Here is a 19,709-nt window from a genome sequence, read left to right as displayed (position 1 = left end):
TGAAGTAAAGCTACGCTGGGCAAGCATCCCCTCGCTAAGTTTCAAGTTGAGGTCCTCAGAAAAGCCCTTGCTAAGTAATATTGCTACATGAACACAATTAAAACTGGGCTGTTCCGAAACCTTGCCGTGCCACGGCTGAGAAAATGTTTGGATTAGGAAGAACCAAAACAAGCGCAAGCAGTGTTCAAGAAAAGAAAAAAAAAAAGCTATCCTGTCACCTTTCACCATTTTGGTTTTTTTTTTTCCAGAAGAGGGGCGAACATCATGCTAGAAAAATATACTCATTTTCATAGAACGACTCAACAAGTCCTCCGTGCCGAGATTACGACATCACACCTCAAGGTCTTCTCCTGCCCCCACCCACACACCCTCAACCACCCACCCACCCACCCACACACACAGCAGCAACAAATCTATCTAAAAGGGCATGTGATACTGAAGGCAGTGTAGCTGGTACTTTCTGAGTGTTGACAATTCTCAACTCAAAACACCAATAGAGGAACACAGAAAAAAGGAAACCAAAACAAAAAGATTTTGGGGGTCACAAAATGTGAAAAAGATGTGCCATCAGTCAGCAAAGCCATCATCACTTAATATATGGAAAAGGCACTTCCTTCCGCAATGTGCCTCGCCCCTCGTTGACTTTTCGCCCCAACTTGACTTTTTGTTAAACGGCATTTTTTTTGGGGGGGACAAAAATCAGCCCCGCCCCCACCACCGAATGACAACCAAAGGAAATAATGAATTAAAACGTTGCTTAGGTTTGAAGACAATTCATTACATTCTTACTTTTTAACCCGTTTTTACATCAGTGCGAACCAAGAAAAAAAGTCAAATCAATTGGACACGAACCTGGCAAAAAAAAAAAATCCCAATAGCACAAAATAGACCATAATGTGTGTCTTAGAAAAGAAATCAATGACTCCTCCAAGTATTCCTTAAACATACCCTTTAGTTACTCCAACATAATATTGACATCTCTAACATCTGAGAATATTTACAAAGACCGCAATAAGGAAAATACCACATGTCAACATTTTTAAGCAGAGATAATTGATTAGCTTTCGGACTCTATTTTTGGAGATAAATGAATGGCGTGTCCACTGAGACGTGTTTTATTGCTATTGCACAAACCCCAACTTATTTTCAACGACGACTAATGGAAGTCTTTTGAATCAAGAAATGAAAGCCTGCGGTCGATGAGATGGTGATGTTCTTTTAAGGATGCCCTGCCCATGCATATACGCCGCGTGCTGTTTGTCATCTCTGTGCTTAAAAAAAATCGTAAATAAGATACAAGCAGGGTTTGATTTGTGTTGGAACAATTGGAAGCCTCAGGACCCGAGCTTTTAAAGTAATGAAAAAATCGTGTGCCAATAGGAACGGCCATTATTAGCATCGATACACTAATAAGATAATGCATTCTTTAATAGGACGATGGATGCAACCTGCTGACTGGACTGAGCAATGGTGAAAGGCTTTTAAGCTCTTCTCACCAATCAAAAAATGGCTAAGCCCAAAATGGTTTGTAAGCTGGCCACATTTTGAGTTCAAGTGACGTTTTATTTCACAAATGGGTCTTATTGATATTAGAAGTGTACTACCAAGATTACAACAAAATCACTTTAAAACCTGACTGGATTAAAACCCTTTTTTTTTCCCTCCACTATTGGGCATTTTGGCATAAACCACTCAAATATAATATTTTGGCAGTACTCTTCATATTATACAGAACATCTTCTCTCCAAATGGTCAGGTTGGGGAGGATACATGTGTTTGATTAGACAGCATCAACGTTTGTAACTTATTTCCTCAAATAGTGACCCTAATAGACAGACTTTAAAAAAAAAAAAAAGTCAACTGCTGAGCTTGTTGGAACTTAGTGGTGAACCAAAACAGCAGCACCTACTGCAAACATGATCTCAGATTATTTACAGTGGCGTCTTACTGAATGTTGTAGACGGGTTCCCTGCGCCGTATTTCACGATCAGCGTTTCTCAGTGATACTGCAGTAATACTCGAACAAACATCATGAGAAATGGGCTCGACTGTTTCTAACGGACAGCGCATTTTGCGTTTTGTATTTGTCACTTTGTCCTTTGCCAAGCCTCCGGTATGTTACTTAGATGAGCAGTTGTTGCAATATTGCAAATATCTTGGGCAGTTAGTTACACGTTGCAATGGACGCAATAAATAGTTGCACTGTCTCCCTCATCAAAAGCACATTTGTTGTATTTATTTATCTATCCCTACCTCAAATGGTAATAACTCTTGGGACTCCCGCGGCAAAGATTAGAACTGGAGCCCTGCAAAATAAGAAAATATACAATGTACAAAGGATAAAGCCCAAGACAAGATTGGGCTGGGTGTATTTGTGGAATAGCATTCTCCTCTCGGCTAAATATTTACGCTAGCATTTTCTTAAAAGCATCATCCCACACCTGAACAACAGCCCCTTTAAAAGTGTCTATATCTCGCTCCTTTTTTTTCTTTTTTAGTTATTGTTTGTTCTCTAAGTTATTTTCTCCAAATCTTCAAACTGTAGTAGATAAACAGAAGCAACGCAACGACTGGGAATTCAAACCAGCATGGACATCATGTTTGTCTGAAAATAAACACGTTTGTTTTTCTTTTTTTCTTTTGAGGAATACCAAAGAAAATGAAAGTTAGATAGGTAGAATTGAAAAGGAGCCAACAAGGGATTAGTGTGAAGTCATCCCCTGCAGTTTGGGCTTCTTATTCAAGTAGGTGGCCCAGTAGACCAAGTTAAAGGTTCCAAAGAGCAGTGGGAAGGCTATTCTGGCGATCCTGTCGATCTTGCTCACGCTGTTAAAGGTTTTCTTGGCCTCTGGGGGCTTGGGCTTGGGCTCCTCCTTGGGCTCGGTTGGAGGTGGAGGGGCGCTTTTGGCAATGGTGGCCAAACCAGGGTCCCTGGCAATGTTGGGAGCGAAGGCTGTAGCAGTGGCGGCCGGGTACGCTGTTGTGTTGTTCTTTTTCAGCATGGACTCCTTCTTCTTCTTTTGCTGAGTTGGTTTGATGAGGAAAGAAAAACAAAGAGAAGGATCAGCGTATGGCCGCCATCCAACGGGCCAATATTTAATAACATCCATTCCTTAACAATGTTATCATGAAAAAAAATGCCTGGACAGTTAACGAGGGGTTTTCAATCTCCAGTCATAAAATGGCTTTTGGAATAAGACCAAATTAGAAGTCAGACAGTGTCACAGAATGGATTCTTGATTGTTTTATTTTTTTAGTAGTTTGCCTCTAAACACTTTAATTGGTCCTACATCCAAATTTGGCGAAAATGACACATTTCCATAATAATGTGTCATTGTTAAAATGTCAATTTGATTAAAGAGCAAATCATGAGGCTTGCATCATGCTGTAATTCTTACAAGAAGATGAATAATGCTCAAAGCTGACATTGCGTCATCAGCAACCTAATGATTCATATAAATCAATAAGTGTGAGGAAAAAAAAAAAAAAAAGCGTTGCGCCGCTAAATGCTGCTCACGGACAAGTGGAGCAGAAAGCACGAGATGAACACTAAACTATTAATGTTCACGTCATGTTACACAAATTGAATTTTCTATGCGATGACAACTGAATGCTTCCCAGCTTGCTGCTGCTGCTGCCGCCGCCGCTCCCACAGCAGTTAAGCGCTAACTGCCCCCCGTGTGCGAAAAAGTCTGCAGCGTCCTTTCTCATCTGACACCATTTTGCAAACCAATCGAAACCCGCTCCACAAATCTCGTTGAAATAGACCTTAAGACTCGGGAAATGAGGACAATTTATAATGCCATTACCTCGCAGACTCTCCCCCTGTGATTCAAGCAGTTTAGAAAGAAAGTAAGATCACAAATACCTTCTCTGGCACCACGCTTTTTCCATCCCAGGCGTAACCTCTCTTGGTAAAATAGTTGACGGTGGCAAACTCAATTAGGGCGGAGAAGACGAAGGCGTAGCACACGGCGATGAACCAATCCATAGCCGTGGCGTAGGCCACTTTGGGGAGCGAATTCCTGGCGCTGATACTGAGGGTAGTCATGGTCAGGACAGTAGTCACTCCTGTAGACCATAGCACAAACACAAATTAATATGTCTCCATGGTAACCTCCATGTCGGCCTAATCAGTGACCTGTCCAAACAATCAAAAAATAACCTGGAAAGCTCCGATTAACACTTCTGCATACATCTAAATAATTCATGTGGGAGTCGTAGCTCTTCTACTCGAGCGTGGACTCGCCATACATTTGTACGAATCTATCGGAGCAGCTGTGCGCCCGTGCAGCTCGTTCTTTTAATAGACTCGCAAAAGGTGGAGATGTCCCCAGATGCAGCCGCAACATGCGGTTGTCCTCAGGGATACTGCGGCTGACGAATTGGAGAACATCCCGCATAGCTGTGCAAAAGAAAAATGCAAAAGCTATGCAAAATAATAGCTGCCGCATGTTGTCCACACTGCCCAATCAGTCACTGACTACATTAGCAACCGTGCAGAGAATCAGAGCAAGTGGGTCGAGGGCAGTTGTAGTCAGGCTTCCATACAGAATGGAATAGTGCAGATGTTTACACAGCAAATAACATGAGCCATTGAGCAATTTCAGGATGTGAACAGATGGCTTGTACAGGTAGAAATATGAAACATGACATAATGACAACTCCCATACGCATATTGTACACATATTCTACATACGTGGTGTGCACTCAAAGGGATTGCCCACATTCTACAATCATATCTGAACATGGTTAAGCCGTTTGCTGTACTGGTTGGTTTCCCCTAATGTGCATCTTATTATTATTATTATTATTATTATTATTATTATTATTATTATTATTATTATTATTATTATTATTATTATTATTATTATTATTATTATTATTATTATATATTGACAAAACCATGTAATTTATTTTGCTACACATTTCAAAAAAACACAGCCAATCATTTTTAAAGGTGAGCACAGATTATCTAATAATATAATCTAATATAATCTAATAATAATTATTAATTTATTCACACTGGACCAAAAAAAAAACCCATGGCTGTTCTCTAGTCTCATTTTGAACAGTCTGTTTTATTATACACAAAATGGCTAATGGTTCATTTTCAGGCTATCAATTCATTCATGCATCTTTCAACTAACGCAATAGCATTAAAGCTGCGCCGTTTTAATTGGAACTAGATTTATTATTACTCATATGATTGCCCTAATTGTCATTTATAAATGCATATTTACAATTCATGAATTTGTTTAATAGCAGCGGGGTACGGTGGGCCCATTGCGACAAAATACCCCGATCCAAATATCTGTCGAAATATCAGTTTGCTTTACAGTATGTTTATTTGGAAAGCATTTGGAGGATGTCTCATCTGCATCCATTCTGATGACACAAGCGGTAAAAGCATGAATCACGCGCTCCTCATCCTCCCACGCTTGTTTTCACATGCTTTTGGATTTGCTGGTGACATGAAGCATAAAGTATGATTACCAATCAGAGCCAAATAAGTGATTAGTCACTTAACCAGAACGAAACAGGGACCCCTCTGATGGATTTGCGACATTTGCATAGCTGGTGCACGGGTGCATGGTCATGCATTTCCCACATTTGTTATGAATCAAAGGGAATAAGTAAGTCATCATTATTTATTTAGCTTTCTGCAGTCTCTTCTGCATGTTTGATTTTTTTTTTTTTTTTTTTACATCCAAAACAGATTCTAAATTGATTGGAAAAACTACATTGTACTGCTCTAACCATACAATTAAAACATCAATATGTATCCCTTCCCTCAAGGAACTTGAACACTAGTGCTCTTTCCTAATGAAGGGAAGTAAAATAAAAAAAGTGACATTAAAATTCCAGACTCGGCACTCATTCCCGCATTTTCTCCGCATCCTCAGGGCCTTCAGTCATGTGAGACGGAACAATTATTTCCCTCTTTTCTTTTCTAATTACCATTGGAGCTGTTGTAGGCTAACAAAGGCGACTGCCTAACAAGGACGAATGTAACTTTTTGCCAATTTGTTTGTGGGAGAAGTTGAGGAATGAATGAGGGAGGGGCGGGCGGGGGTGGGACGAATGGACGGCTCCACACTCTGTTTCCCGAAAACCCCAATATAATATGTAATACGTGTGCAATGTGAGTAAAAGCAGCAGCTTGCTTTGTCACAATTTCTTAAGAGTCGCCGTGGCGCCACAGCTCATGTAGATAGAGTGCCAAAGCGTTTCCCGCTGGCGCGCATCCAGCGCTGAGCTCCTGTGCCAGCAATCATGTGTGCTAATGGTCGTGCCAGGTACAACACAGCGCCACCTCTCATATTGTTTCTCCACACATTAAATAGATGGATGGCCAATGTATTTAAACTTGGACATGAGTGGATTTGGAGATGAATGCATGTGCCAGGGTGGAGGTGGATGAAGGCCTGCCGTGCATGCGTATTAGGAAGTGCGCATGGGAGGCGAGTGCACGCATCAGTAGGTGTCCTCGGAATGTTGTCAATCCCTCCGTTTGCAGAGTAAATCATTTAATTTTGTGGGGGAGGATGCAGGCTGAACACCCCCGAGTATTACGCAAGTCCTCATAAAAAAAAGCCAATCATATATATTTTACTAGTTCTGTCACCATGGAAACAAACACTCCTCCATTGTCTTATTTCAGACAGACAATCGGAGAAGCATTTTTGTGGGAAATTACAAAATAAGCTAAACGTTAGCCTTGCGTATTCTTTTTCTTGTTGTTGTTGTTAACGTGTGGCGTCTGACATTATAGAAATGGGTTAAGATGTTAAATATATCGTGTGCTCCCGCTTAGACCTTCCGATTGTTATTCCATTTGTCTCATTCTTCCTTCAATTATGACGGAACGCTATTCATTCATTGGCGCATTTAACAATCCTCATGCCACATGTAAACCCGCAGTAAGGAATTTATTGTACCAAACGATACGGCTTTGTGTCATCATTGCGAAAAGGGGTGCCATCTTTAAATTCATTTTCACAATGTAAATTGTGATCAGTAACTCTACACAGTCTTAGAGCTGTGCCATCATTTCAGGCTAAACAGTTTCCGAGTATTACACGACAAATTTGAGGTTTTAGGTGATACATTCAAGCGACTATTTTACAGCTGCTTCAGGCAAGGACATGTTTGACTGCAGGCAAGCAAAAATCAAATGCGGTGCAAATAGCGTGCACTCATTTAAACACCTTCTGACACAATCTTGCTAAGATTGACAAATTTGATTTTTGATCTTCGTTTGTGTGAATAAATTGCAGATTAAAAATAAAAATCAATTGTTGTCTCTGTTCCTGTGCGTTAATGGCCATTCTGGATTTCCTAATACGAACCAATAAATGAAAGCAGTTTGATTGTCGTCGAGATCTCAACTCCAAGTGTGATCCATCGCTTACGATGGTGCGTGTTAATTACTGATCTGACTGATATTCTCTCCCCCGCTTGGGTTCTCCCCCCTCCCCCTGAGCACTTGATTGCGTACCCTTGAAATGACAACGTTCAGTTAATCCCCACTCAGCTACTGGATCGCAGCCACGCAGAACTAATCGCTGTGGGTGAGAGTGGACCTTCAGAGAAAAATGGCTGTACTCGCTACTGCTCTCTGCCTGGTCGGTTCTGGCCAAATATTTGCCACTGACGGTGATTTGACTGAGTGTGTTACCAATTAAACATGACAAGCAAAATGTGGAATGAGGTCAAAAGAACAGTTAGAAGTAGGACAGGTATACTACTCATTGGCCCAACGGTCCATTTCTTCTTACCAGACTGAACGTCTCTCTGTAGAAGCATTTCCTAGCGGCCTCAATGAAAAATAGTTTCTCACCAAAGTGGAAAAGTTTGTTTGGAACATTTGTGCTAATCCGATGTTTATCAGCACAATGATACAGTAACTAAGGCTACCTACTGCTGTGTTTGGAAATTGCCTCAGGCTTGATTTGGTGAGACGGAGCTTTCTCGTCGCATGATTTAAACCATGTTTTTTTTTTCTTTCCCTCGTTGCTGCGTTTGCTCACGTTAATGAGTCTGGATGCATTGGTGGCGTCGACACGTCTGATCACAGAGCACAAATTAAGCTTAACAGCGGTGCATACTTTGATTTGTGGCGGAAAACAAAGGCAGGGTGTGCTTTGAATAAGAATGACATATACCTAAGCGACTAATGTGGAACTGCTCTTTTTTTTTTATTAGATTTCTTTGGGGTGATCCAAAGAACTTATGTTTTAGACCCCGAGTTGGCAAAACTCATTCCGTTTTACATGTGGAAGATGTGAAGGTAGTGGATGTTCTAAGCACCCTCATCAGTAATGGACATGAAAAGTTAATGCTTTTGAAATCTTAATCAATAGCCAAATGCATGTTAGCGCGAGCGATGCTTGCACTCAACTCATTTTTCAATCGCTTTCGTCTTTTATCAGAAAGAAGTAGGAGCCGTGCTCGACTACGCTTGTATGTCAACAGGAAGACGTGACATTCAAACCGCGACTACTCATAAGTACTTCTGTTCCTCTTCATGTTTAACACGGTTTTCCTTTTTACATGATTAATGCAAACATCCATGCAAGTTACTCAAATGCAAATTGAATATACATTAGCAGAGCACTTATAATTAGCTTCATTCTGATTTCAACTCTCATAAAAAATATATATCCTAAATAAGATCTTGCGCGTAACAAGACAACATTTTAGCTACCGTGATTTTCGGACTATAAGTCGCGTTTTTTTTTCATCGTTTGGGTGGGGTGGGGGGGTCGACTTATACTCAGGAGCGACTTATGTACATATATATGGTTTTTTTTTCCACTTTTTTGGGCATTTTATGGCTGGTGCGACTTATACTCCGGTGCGACTTATACTCCGAACATTACGGTAATATCTTAGTTTATGGTTACATTTTAATAAACCAGAATTGTCTTTCTAATGATTCATTCATTTTTCTACTGACTTCTTTGAGCATGGCATTCATTATTCTGCCATCTCAGAATAATACATATTAATTACATGAATGACCTACCTTGTGTGCTGCGGTAAAAATGTGTGTGTGTGTGTGTGTGTTGTGTCCATATGCTGCGTTACCCCCTTTGCTATCCCGCTGTGCAAAAAACCAGCAGTGATTGCATGCGGAAACACATACATGACCTAGATACTTTGGATGTTTAAATCCAATCAGCGCCACCCACCCTCGCTCGCTCGACACGTGTGACGAGGGGCACAGGTAGCTGCCATACACCCTCACAAATAATTTCACACCCCAGAATATTGCAGAAAATGCTAGGTTGAAAGAAAAAAAAAAATAGCTGCAAACTCAGATGCTTGTGCAAATGTTTCAGTGAAAGTGGGCCAAGGGAAACACTGAAAGAGGGGAAAAAAAAGAAAGGAATGAAAGAAAAAGAGGGAAAGGAGTGTCGCGTGAGGTAACTCAAGGACATTCCGCCTGCTGCTGTGCTACAGAGCATGCTGCAGACTAGCAAGCAAGAGCTTTCCTTTTGGCCAGTGTTATGTAAGAACTGAATGTGACAGACAGATACACACACACTAATGACTACACACACACACACACATAGGCACAAATACACACTCAGAGCTTAAACACCATTTTTGCCTGAAATTTCACCGCAGCCCCGACCGATTTAAAGCTCCTCCGCCTTCATCAGTGCAGAATGGAATAGAATAGAAATATCTTGTCGCATTGTGGCTTTAATAGGCAATTCAAAGATAAGCTTAAATATGTCACGTAGGCTCCAAGGCAATGGTTGGGGGACACGTGTGATATGCCGGGAATATGCTGATTAGCTTCGGTGCAGTGTGTCAGATGAGGAAGATCGATACAAGTGAGTTGCCAGGCAACCAGCGGAGACTCCAGGAAGTCGCCACGCACCAGCTATTTGTGAGCAGCTAGTTCTTGCTAATCTCCATGCTTTGTTTTTGGAATCATTTCCAGCCCATGAATGAATGAGAAATAAAGAAAGAAGGTACTAGAGGACTCACCAAAGACAGTCCTGGCAGGGACGGACTCTCTGTTGAGCCAGAAGGACACCTGCGAGAGGATGACTGTCATGATGCAGGGCAGATATGTCTGAATTACAAAGTAGCCAATTTTCCTCTTCAGGTGGAAGTGGGTCGTCATCACCACGTACTCGCCTGCGGAGCAAACGGGAAAATGTCAAGGATCGTATTTTAGTGCAACCTATATGACTTTGACTTCCAAATGATATGCCTTGAGAATCGGATGGCTTGTTAAATGTATTTGGGTGGTTCTCAGAAAGTGTGGTCCAACCAGATGGTCAAATGCTGACTCACTCTGAAAATAATTAGAAGAACCATGTCTAAACAAGTGGGATTGAGGATTCTATTTGTGTTGTCAGAGATTGATTGACCGGCCGTTGTTGCGCGACCCTTTAATGGGATTCAAAAACCGAAATCATTGTCGACAGCCTCGGAATTATCTGGCTTATTTCATTATTCATTTTTGAAAGATGCTTGGCCATTGCAACTTGGGTGCTTGTCACCCCCTCCAAAACTGAATGATTTGGGGGTAGTCCGGTCTTAATCACTCTATCCAGCCCATCCATAATTGGTGACCAGATGACCCATTTTGCACAGTAACTCATGTTTGCCAGTATCAGTAGTGGTGGAAAAAGCAACTCGAATGGCCTGTAAGAGAATTGCAAATCTAGGGCATGGCCTGTCATTTCTCCAAAATGAAAAATGGATGCTTTTGACAGAGACATCAAATTGTTTCATTTTGAGTACATCCTAAAACAGTGTTTGTGCGGTCGGTGATGACAAAAGTAAGACAAATGTTTCCATGTCAGAATAGGGCAATGTAAACTTGGTCACTTTTATCCTGATTCATACACACTATAGTTATATATAATGCAAATATTTTCTTGCGCAACATTTACGTTGGCATTTTTATAATCGGACCAGAAGAAAAAGTCACACATGATCCAATACATCATTTCTTTCTGCGGCATTTGACTGTGCTGCTGCACCATCTTTAATTTAAACCAAAATGCCACATACCTGTGCTGGATAGCACCACTCCAGAATCCACGCTCTGTCCCATCAGATCATACTGGTTTAACCTCGAACCGTCATCTGCCACCACCACAGACAGGTTGGCCCCTTTGGTCCACACATACACCACTTCTGCTCGAGTGTAAGCATCTAACAAGGGACGAGAAAAAAAAAAAAAATCGATTATCTAGTATGTGTAGATGTAGCCCTGCAAAACTAGCCTCATTTTTGGGGGATTTGGCGTTATGTCACATCAAGTCGTCCTCCAACTTTATAAGGACCACAAACGCACACCATCCCAACAGCATGGCGTGACCTCAAAAGAGCCAAGTCAGTGTTTTCTTGCCTACGGCCAGCCAACCTGTCAAAACTGCAGTGTGCCTCGACCACTGCTGAGGAAAGGATGGTCTCGCTGCAGACTGCAGCAGAAGGCAAAGAGCTAAACACTGAAATATTTAGCGACTGGATTCAATTTAGAGACAAGTCGGGGCTTGGTGGGTCCACGGGTGTCGGCCGAAGAAGGGTCCTCTCGCTCGTGTTGCTCGGATGTCCAACAATTGCCAAGAGGAGCGTGCAGCCTTTTTGCTCATTGGCTATTCTTGTTCTCCATCATTCTTGTTACGGCGTCTTCGAGCACAAGGTGTAGGCATATATAGTAGCTGTTAGCAGTGAGCAGCTCCTGAGCTGCTCTGGAAATTTTTCAAAGAGCGCTGCCTTGGATAAACACAAGGTCCACACGTTGCTTGCCTGCCAGCGTCTGGCAGAGACTTCCATGGCCTGGCAGGGTCAAAGAAGACCGAGGGGGGGGGCTTTGCGGACACTTCCTCTGGGAGAACATCTGCTCTCATGTTGTCGTTCCTTATCGCTCATGCTTCCAGATCATGATTCATCCGTCTATCTGTTTTCTATACCACTTATCCAGCACAAGATCAAGACATGAGCTGTAATCTGTCCTAGATGACCTTCACGGAGATTTCCAGGCAAGTTAGGTCATGGGGAAAAGCCGAGAAGAAGGAACGCCATCGTCTTCTTCTTAGATATCATCTTTAATCCAAAAGACTTCCTCCTCTGTTCTAAATTAGGGGAGGAGAGCCTCTATATTTATAGTTTCTATCAAAGGCAGTTTCCAAAGAAGCTTCCAAGCCGCTTAAAACACCCGATATTTATCAGTATGTGCCTTTCACACAAAATCGTGTGAAGTCGGATCTCGGAGTGACTGTGTGCATTCTGAAATGGGACGAGTGACGTCCAAATGGAATGAATCACTTTGCGTAACAATTTATGTTCTCCTAAAACGTATGTAGATGTTGTGTCGTCTCCAGAGAGCACTTACAGCTGCCAAACTTGAGTGGGCAGGCATGGGCGTCCATTGGGAAGTCTTCAAGGTGCATGGGGCATTCAGCTCTCACAGTCAGCCTAAAGCACGACAAGATGATTAGAGATGCAAACAAGAACATGTGGTGTACTCTTTTTGTTTGCTTCCAGTCTATCGGAGGCTGTCAAACTGTGTCTCTTCCTCTGAACTGCAGCAAGGTTCTTTTTTTTTTTTATCCCTCTGAGCTTCTCTTTTGTGACAGCTTGCAGAAAAACAGCATGTCAGGCCAGTCGTGACACGCTAATCTTTCATCCGTCCCCTCATCCCCCTCATCTGTGCCCCCCCCCCCCCAGTAAACATGCTAAATGTCCTGCAATCCTTGCTTAGTGCATCATACTGTGCATTGTGGACATTTTCACCAGTATCCTTTTTGATATCTTCCGAAACGGACGTGTATCATGGCGACGTACCTCATCGTGTAGAGCAGAGTGCCTTCCTCTGTGATGCGTAGCAGTTTGTTGGGCATGGTCATGTTATGGGCCACAGACTTTTTGCCGTTATGAAAGAACGTGTCGGGCGTCCAGATTTTGCTGGCCATCAGGTTGTTGAGACGCAGCACGGCCATGGGACCTTTGAACTTTAACCTCTCATCCTTCCAGCTCTGTCTGAAGAATACATCAATGGTGTACTCCTGCAATGGGATAAAAGGACAGATGGAGTGTTGACGCCAGTCTCTGTAAATTTAAACCTAGAGTAGTTTTTTTTTTTTTTTTTCCTCTTTACCCCCACGTCTTTACCCTTTGACAAGCTCTCAGTTTGACTCTGACTTTCATACGCTGGCCTCGGCCTACTTTCCCTGCTGGTAGCTGTCTCTTCATGTTAACGGCTTTAGCCAAGGATTTAGTATGTGGAGGTGCTCCGCCTTGTAGGTAACGAAACAGAATGCCTTCCTGGTTCAAGCGTATAATCACTGACTCTTTACAAAAAAAAAAAAAAACATTCTGGAGTTTTTCTTAATAGGCATGATGTGTCCAGTTGCATATGGTGGCTTGACAAATTAAGCATTATTCCGTTTCCGGTCATCGGGTACATTGGTAGGTTCGCAAATTGTCACGAGAGAGCCGATTTTCCAAGCAAGCCAAATTGGAATGGTACCAAAAAGAAAGTGCCCGAGCGGATTTTGAAGCAGGCTCGTGACTCGAGTTGAGAAACAATCTGAATGGTTCTACACAGCTACTCAGCACAGTAAAGTGAGCCTGTGAAAATTATAGGGCAGCCACTCAGCCTCAGTGAGATAATGACTAAGAATTGAAAAAGAGAAGGTAATGGACGAAGGAAATTGTGTGGAATTGTCCCTCAGATGTTTCATCTGGCCTGCATGTCAATTAAAAAAGATGATGTCAAAAGTAATGCCCGCATGCTCTTAGCAGATGAGTAGTGGTTGGATAAGGTGAATTGGTTATAAGCAGGTGAGGGCTCAATGGAAAATATCTTTTTTTCTCTTATCAAATCTTGCTTTTGATTACATTTACATTTTTGCAGACAAAATAGAGCCTGCCATGTTTGTGTTACTGGGATTTGCGCATGGCTTGTTTGGCAAGCTCACATAGCTCGTAAATCCTCCAGTTCAATTGGAATATAGTATCATGTATGATTTTTCAACTAAATTCTCAAGAGACTGTGTTAAGCTGATGTGGGGTTTGCTCTAAAGTCATTTGAATGTAATATTTTGACTCCGGCAAGCTAACAAATCACACACTGAACGTTAGTGGTCACGATCGTCGCATGCAGAGGGGGCGGCGCTGGCATTTATGCCGGCTCGGATTAGTTACCGTAGGAAAGCAAATACATATCACATGAGACAGTTTTATTAATACAGCACCAGTTTGTGAAATGAATCATGGCATGGAGACATCTCTCTTAAGGCTAGGAGGAGACCACTACCGGGTCCCCAAATAGTAATGAAGAGGATAGAGTGCAGGAAGGGAAACTGGTGACATTTACACAAGCAAAAAAAAAAAAAGAAGCTTACCATGTCATGGTCCGAAACTGGCCCGATACTAGTCACGAAAATGTCAGTCTTGACTTCAGTTACACGCTCTGTTGAAGCAGGAAATTGGCAGGGTGAGTGGCATTCATTAGCCCCCCCAGACTACCTGTTAATGCAAGACCACCTGGCTTGGGCCCCCCGATCCATTCAACACACACAAACAGCATCATAAAAAATGGCCCATTTTGGATGTCAATAAGCATTTTTGCTAGTATTGGCTTCAGTGTCAGCTCCATTATGTGCACTGTTCAATCTCCTCATAAATTTGCACAGTGCTGCAAATAAAGCCACTGTGCTCGCATAACATTTGATGGGCTTTACTTTGCGAATATCCCTCAACCCTTCTGATTTCAAAGTCACTTTTGAACGGTATGAACTTCATAGCCGTCATTTGAATGTCTGCCGTAGAGCATCAACGCAAACCTGTCTTTCACGCAACACTTCACACTCAGTAGTTCCCTAGTTTCAGGGCAATAAAGTGGCCAATAAAATGGCTTCTTTTGGGATTGCAAGCACTGGCGGAGCTAGGTTTCTTTTTACTTGGGGGCAAGGGACCCCCTTGCCCCCTCTAAATTCTTAAAAAAAAAAAAACATTGATAAAGATTCTTTAAATGTTGTCTACGGTGGACAAATTGGAGAAAAGGACCCTAAAAGGAATCTTCTGTCACTTAAGGCTATTTTCATATTTGTCACAAGAAGCCACCATTGTGTATGGTGCATTGTTTTGGTTACGGACCTCCTAGTCCCGGCCTCAGGCGGTTGTCATAGCCATCCAGAAGGCTGTCTAGGATCTTGGTGAACACTGTAGTGTTGTGCTCGCTGTCCTGCCCAGAGCTGCCAAAAGCGGGAAAGAGCATGTCAAGTCATGGCCAGAAAGAGCGCAACTGGCGTCGCGACCAAAAAAGCCGACTCATGTTTGACAACAATGAGGAGGATCTCTGCAGTTATGATGGAAGAAGTGCACAATAGATGATGACGCACGTTAAGAAGACAGAAGAAGTGGACAATAGATGATGACGTACGTTAAGAAGACTCAATTGCTATTCAGTGCTGTGTTCGTGTTTCCAAAGTCCAAGAGCATTTGACATTCATCAAGGACTGTAGGACTAGTTAAGCGTTTTCTATCTAAAAATAAAAATGAAGGTCACAGCAAGGCGAGCTTTCTGAAGGCAAAAGTGAAAGACTGCTTATAAAAAAATAAATAACATACACGTTAGATACCTTCAAGGGAAAAATATTTCCGTTATAACAACAAATGTTTAGTCCGCTACTTCCTTTACCTCAATGAGTTCTTCCATTCTACCCCTGTGTGGTTTACCGTAATTTTCGGACTATAAGTCGCACCGGAGTATAAGTCGCACCAGCCATAAAATGCCCCCAAAAGTGAAAAAAAACATATATATGTATATAAGTCGCTCCTGAGTATAAGTCGCCCCCCCACCTAAACTATGGAAAAATAAAACGCGACTTATAGTCTGAAAATTACGTTAATAGAGATGCGTTTGCAGGCATTAAAGCCATTTTTATGTCGAGTGTATAAAGCGGAATGCGCCGCCCATACCCACGTAGCCACAATCATGGAGAAATTGCAATCCATTATTAATACCTTAATATGGTCTTTCAGACCACCGAGGCCCTGTGCAGGACTTGAACATAAAACAAAATGCTTCAAGCCAAAACTCTCACCGGTGACAATGGGGTATGAATATTTCAGATATTTACTCGTCGCGGCCGGGAGCACCTGGAATGTTTGTGTGCGTGCATTTGCATATCTATCTATATACCATACCCGAATCAATGCATATGTGTATATTTGCGCTGATAACCAGGAGCACATCTCCCGCAATGCAGCCGAGCAATCATAAGCCCCCCGTTTTTTTTTTTTTCCTCCCTTCATTCTTACGCCAATGGCAAAAGGCTGGCTCCCCCGCTAAATAAACAGCCAGTGTTTGGAAACAAGCTCTTCTCGCCCAACACGTCCAAGGAGAGGGAGAGGTCATTGAGACGAGTTAGCGGGCGGACCCGACGCAACAGAAGGGAAGTGGGAAAGCGTGGCGGCTGTGGGCGGGGAAAAGTGGCAAGCGGAGGAGCATGTGAGGATAAAAAAATAAAGAAAGCTTTCATAGAGGACAAAACATAAATGAAGGCAAGAGATGAGGCGGGAAAGGGTCACGGAAAGGTGAGCGAGACAGAGGGGAGAAACGACATGAGGCTCACCGTCAAAGCGAGGGGATTGAGGCTGATTGAGTGCGAGCTGCGGGACATTTTGTTTTCTAAATACAGATACTGCCGGATTTTTGGAAAGCACTGCTTGGGCAGCCATCAATTCCCCATCATTTGTCCTCATTCTCTTGTAGAATAACAAAACAATGATGATAATAAAGGCGATATTGGATACAAGGTGAAATTAGGGGCTGGCTACAATACACCTCAAGCCCTCACCTCTATTTAATATTCCTGAAATGGTGCCAGCACGATCCCATAACGCCGACAGCCTGAATAGTTCTACTGGGGCTTTTCCATTCTATTTCCATTAAGACATTTTACATGAGACACTCAATAGAATACTAAGAAATCGAACTAGACACAATTTCTAACTCGCCGTTCACCTTTATGGTGTTTTGATTACTGCAATGTAATATACGAGTGTTAATGTCAGCATTGGTCGAAATATGTTACGACGGATTACATTCTCGCATCGTTTCGTGCACACCAACATTCCAATGTTGCATTGGCTAGGAAAAGATTAGCTCACATTTCCGGTATTTAAATGTATTCATTTTTATGACATACTTTAGTGTAAAAGTGGGAATTTAATATATGCGGTCATCCCTATAGATATCGTAGTGTAGTCAGCTACACGATGCATGGTGGAATTATTTGTTGCTCGTCTTCCACCATGCTAGTTGGGCTACATCATATTTCATTTGACGGAATAAGATGAACATGTTCTTATAAATTATAGTCATTAGCAGCCGGTATATAGAGAACTCGTCAATAAATGACTTAGACAGCCATCCCACTGTCAGATGCAGATTTACACGCTTTGCAATGCGGCTCTTGCGTTTACGTGGCAAAGTCATGGCGATGAAAATAAATAAAGCAGGCGGAAAAAGGCGCTCAGGGAGGACTACATGTTTAGCAGCCAGGGGGGGCCTTCTTCTTCATAAAACATTGTGCACCATCCCCATCTACAGGTCAGCAACAGTGCCGCTCAACATTGATGGTCTCGCTCGCTCCCCTTTTCTCCAAGCTGCTGTACATCCCATCAAGATGGTTCTAATTAATGACATTTTTTTTCCAGGGAACTCAAAATCTTGTACGAGACATCAAAAAGCAGATTGGATTATGCTGCCGGTCGATAATTATGCTGCAGTGGTGGCTTTATATTAGATGTCCTCTAATGTAGAAACAAAGGAAATTGGACTCGTGACGTCAATGCCTGGCAATCATTCACATCAACATGCAAGGTTGTTTTTTTTGGAGTCGGTGTAAATTGTTCAGCCAGGCCGCAGCTTCTCCAAATGAATCGACGTCGGAGTCGACTGTGACACTTTTGGTGAATAATTCACGGCCAGCCCTGATTGATCCTCAACAAGGCGCGCATCTCCTGCAGTTGGAGCAGCTGAAGAATTCCAACTGTAGCTTTGCCTCACTGGCAAATGTCTCCTTGAGCCACTGTTGGTGTTTCATGGCACAATTACGCACAATAATCCAAGCAGTTGAGTCCGATTATGATGTCATCACATCCAAATATGAGCACAACTACGTCACGCTGTACCCGATAAAGTCACCTGTGACATTCAGCGTGACTTTTTAAAATGTAACGCCATGATGACACGCCTCGTGGCTATTTTAGCTCCTTATCTCGGAATAACAAGCGTGGAGGTGTCTTGTGGGAATGCCCCACTTTACAACCCCAGCAGATCTGCTCCAAACCATCAAGAAGTAAGAGCACAAAATATTTGACAGCGCTCTTTGCCATCCAACAACCAATACAGCCATTCATGCGTATATATATATATTTTTTTTTAAGAAAAGAGCATTATATTCATGATTACCTTTTGGCTCCCAGGACGATGTGAGCTATGAGCAAGCAAGCCCCCAGGCACAGCGAGGCCACGCTGCGCCGTTCCCACATTGTTGAATATGAAGACCTTTCGCTGCTGGAGGTCAGAGCAGAAAGACACGCACGATCAGAGTGAGGTTAGGAATCATCGCCACGCACGCACACGTACAATTAGACACAATCCGACAATCTTAAACAATTAGATTGCGGTGGTAGCACTTGTGCACCGCCTCTTTCCTTTTTCCCCGAACCTGCAATGTGAACGAGCGCCGTACCGCAATATCAAACCCTCAACACCCCCCCCCCCTCTCTTTTCCTCCCGTCTCTAAATAAAATAAGAGCATTTGCTTCCTCCTCAGTCAATAAGACGGGATGTTGCTCCTCATGATGCAAGCATGCACACACACACACACACACACACACACACACATTTCATGGATGTGCTCTCATGAGTGTGCCTGAATTACTTACAAATAACACCACAAAATTATTTGTTATAAAGAATGAAGTAAATCCTCTGGCTGACAAGGATTTACAGACTGATGCAGATTATATAAAAGGGAGAAAATCCCCCCCCCCCCCTCCCTCCTAAAAAAAAAAGACAGAGTACACTTTCTAAATTACCCCATGCCCCAAATAATACCCCCTTTTCTGGAAACGCCACAATGTTATGTGGCATGAATCTAAGTAGGTGCCGGGCTTGAAGATTTAGCATGCAACTGGCATCACTACAAGGCTGCTCCGTGCATGCTGATCCGGTTTGCGCGTAATGAAGCGACGCGCGCTGTTCCGGGCGCTGGCCATGGGGCTGAATTGTCTCCAGCCACCTCTCGCTTCCATCTATCTCGACGCCTTACTCCCCAAGTCCTCATTTTCCTCCAAAATGAGAACATCTCCTTCCACCACAACCCCCGCCCCAAAAGCCTCAACTCACATCGTCTAGCATCCAAAACGAGGGTAATAAATGAGACACTTACAGCAGATGGGCTCCGAATAGACGCTTGTATCCCCCTTCTCAAACTTTGAATATCTTCCTTAAGCCAGACTGGTAATTAAAAAAAATGATAAGGGGGGTGGGGGGGTAGAAAGTAAATCCTGTGTGATCTCACATCTGACGAATTCTAGCTGGAGGCTGCTGGAGACGATATGTATGCAGGTCTCTCTCTCTTCTCCCTCCCTCTCTCTCTCTCCCTCTCTTTCTCTCTCGCTCTTGCTGTCTCGCTCGCGCTCTTCCTCTC

At 42.8% G+C, this 19,709-nt stretch overlaps 1 protein-coding gene across 1 annotated transcript; it reads right to left on the bottom strand.

The window, feature by feature from the left end:
* Positions 1-400: 400 nt before the first annotated feature.
* Positions 401-18,563, bottom strand: gabra1 (gamma-aminobutyric acid type A receptor subunit alpha1). The gene is made up of 9 exons (XM_061300267.1): positions 18,464-18,563; positions 15,139-15,236; positions 14,385-14,452; positions 12,823-13,043; positions 12,371-12,453; positions 11,044-11,187; positions 10,006-10,158; positions 3,869-4,071; positions 401-3,023 (listed from the first exon to the last, which is right to left on the bottom strand). Exons 1-9 carry the CDS (start codon positions 18,541-18,543, stop codon positions 2,703-2,705), a joined length of 1,371 nt encoding a protein of 456 aa, XP_061156251.1. The 5' UTR covers positions 18,544-18,563; the 3' UTR covers positions 401-2,702.
* Positions 18,564-19,709: the final 1,146 nt, after the last annotated feature.

The sequence above is a fragment of the Syngnathus typhle genome, linkage group LG15, assembly GCF_033458585.1.
Source record: "Syngnathus typhle isolate RoL2023-S1 ecotype Sweden linkage group LG15, RoL_Styp_1.0, whole genome shotgun sequence".
Classification (NCBI taxonomy): Eukaryota; Metazoa; Chordata; class Actinopteri; order Syngnathiformes; family Syngnathidae; genus Syngnathus; species Syngnathus typhle.
Note: the sequence above shows the minus strand (reverse complement) of the source record. Positions and strands in the feature narration are given on the sequence as shown.

Excerpts from the sequence above, each read along its gene's own strand:
- gabra1 (XM_061300267.1), bottom strand. The coding sequence starts at position 18,543 with ATGTGGGAACGGCGCAGCGTGGCCTCGCTGTGCCTGGGGGCTTGCTTG. Across the intron at positions 11,188-12,370 it reads CCCACTCAAGTTTGGCAGCT|ATGCTTACACTCGAGCAGAA; the intron begins GTAAGTGCTCTC and ends GTCCCTTGTTAG. Across the intron at positions 4,072-10,005 it reads CCCTGCCAGGACTGTCTTTG|GAGTGACTACTGTCCTGACC; the intron begins GTGAGTCCTCTA and ends TATGGTCTACAG.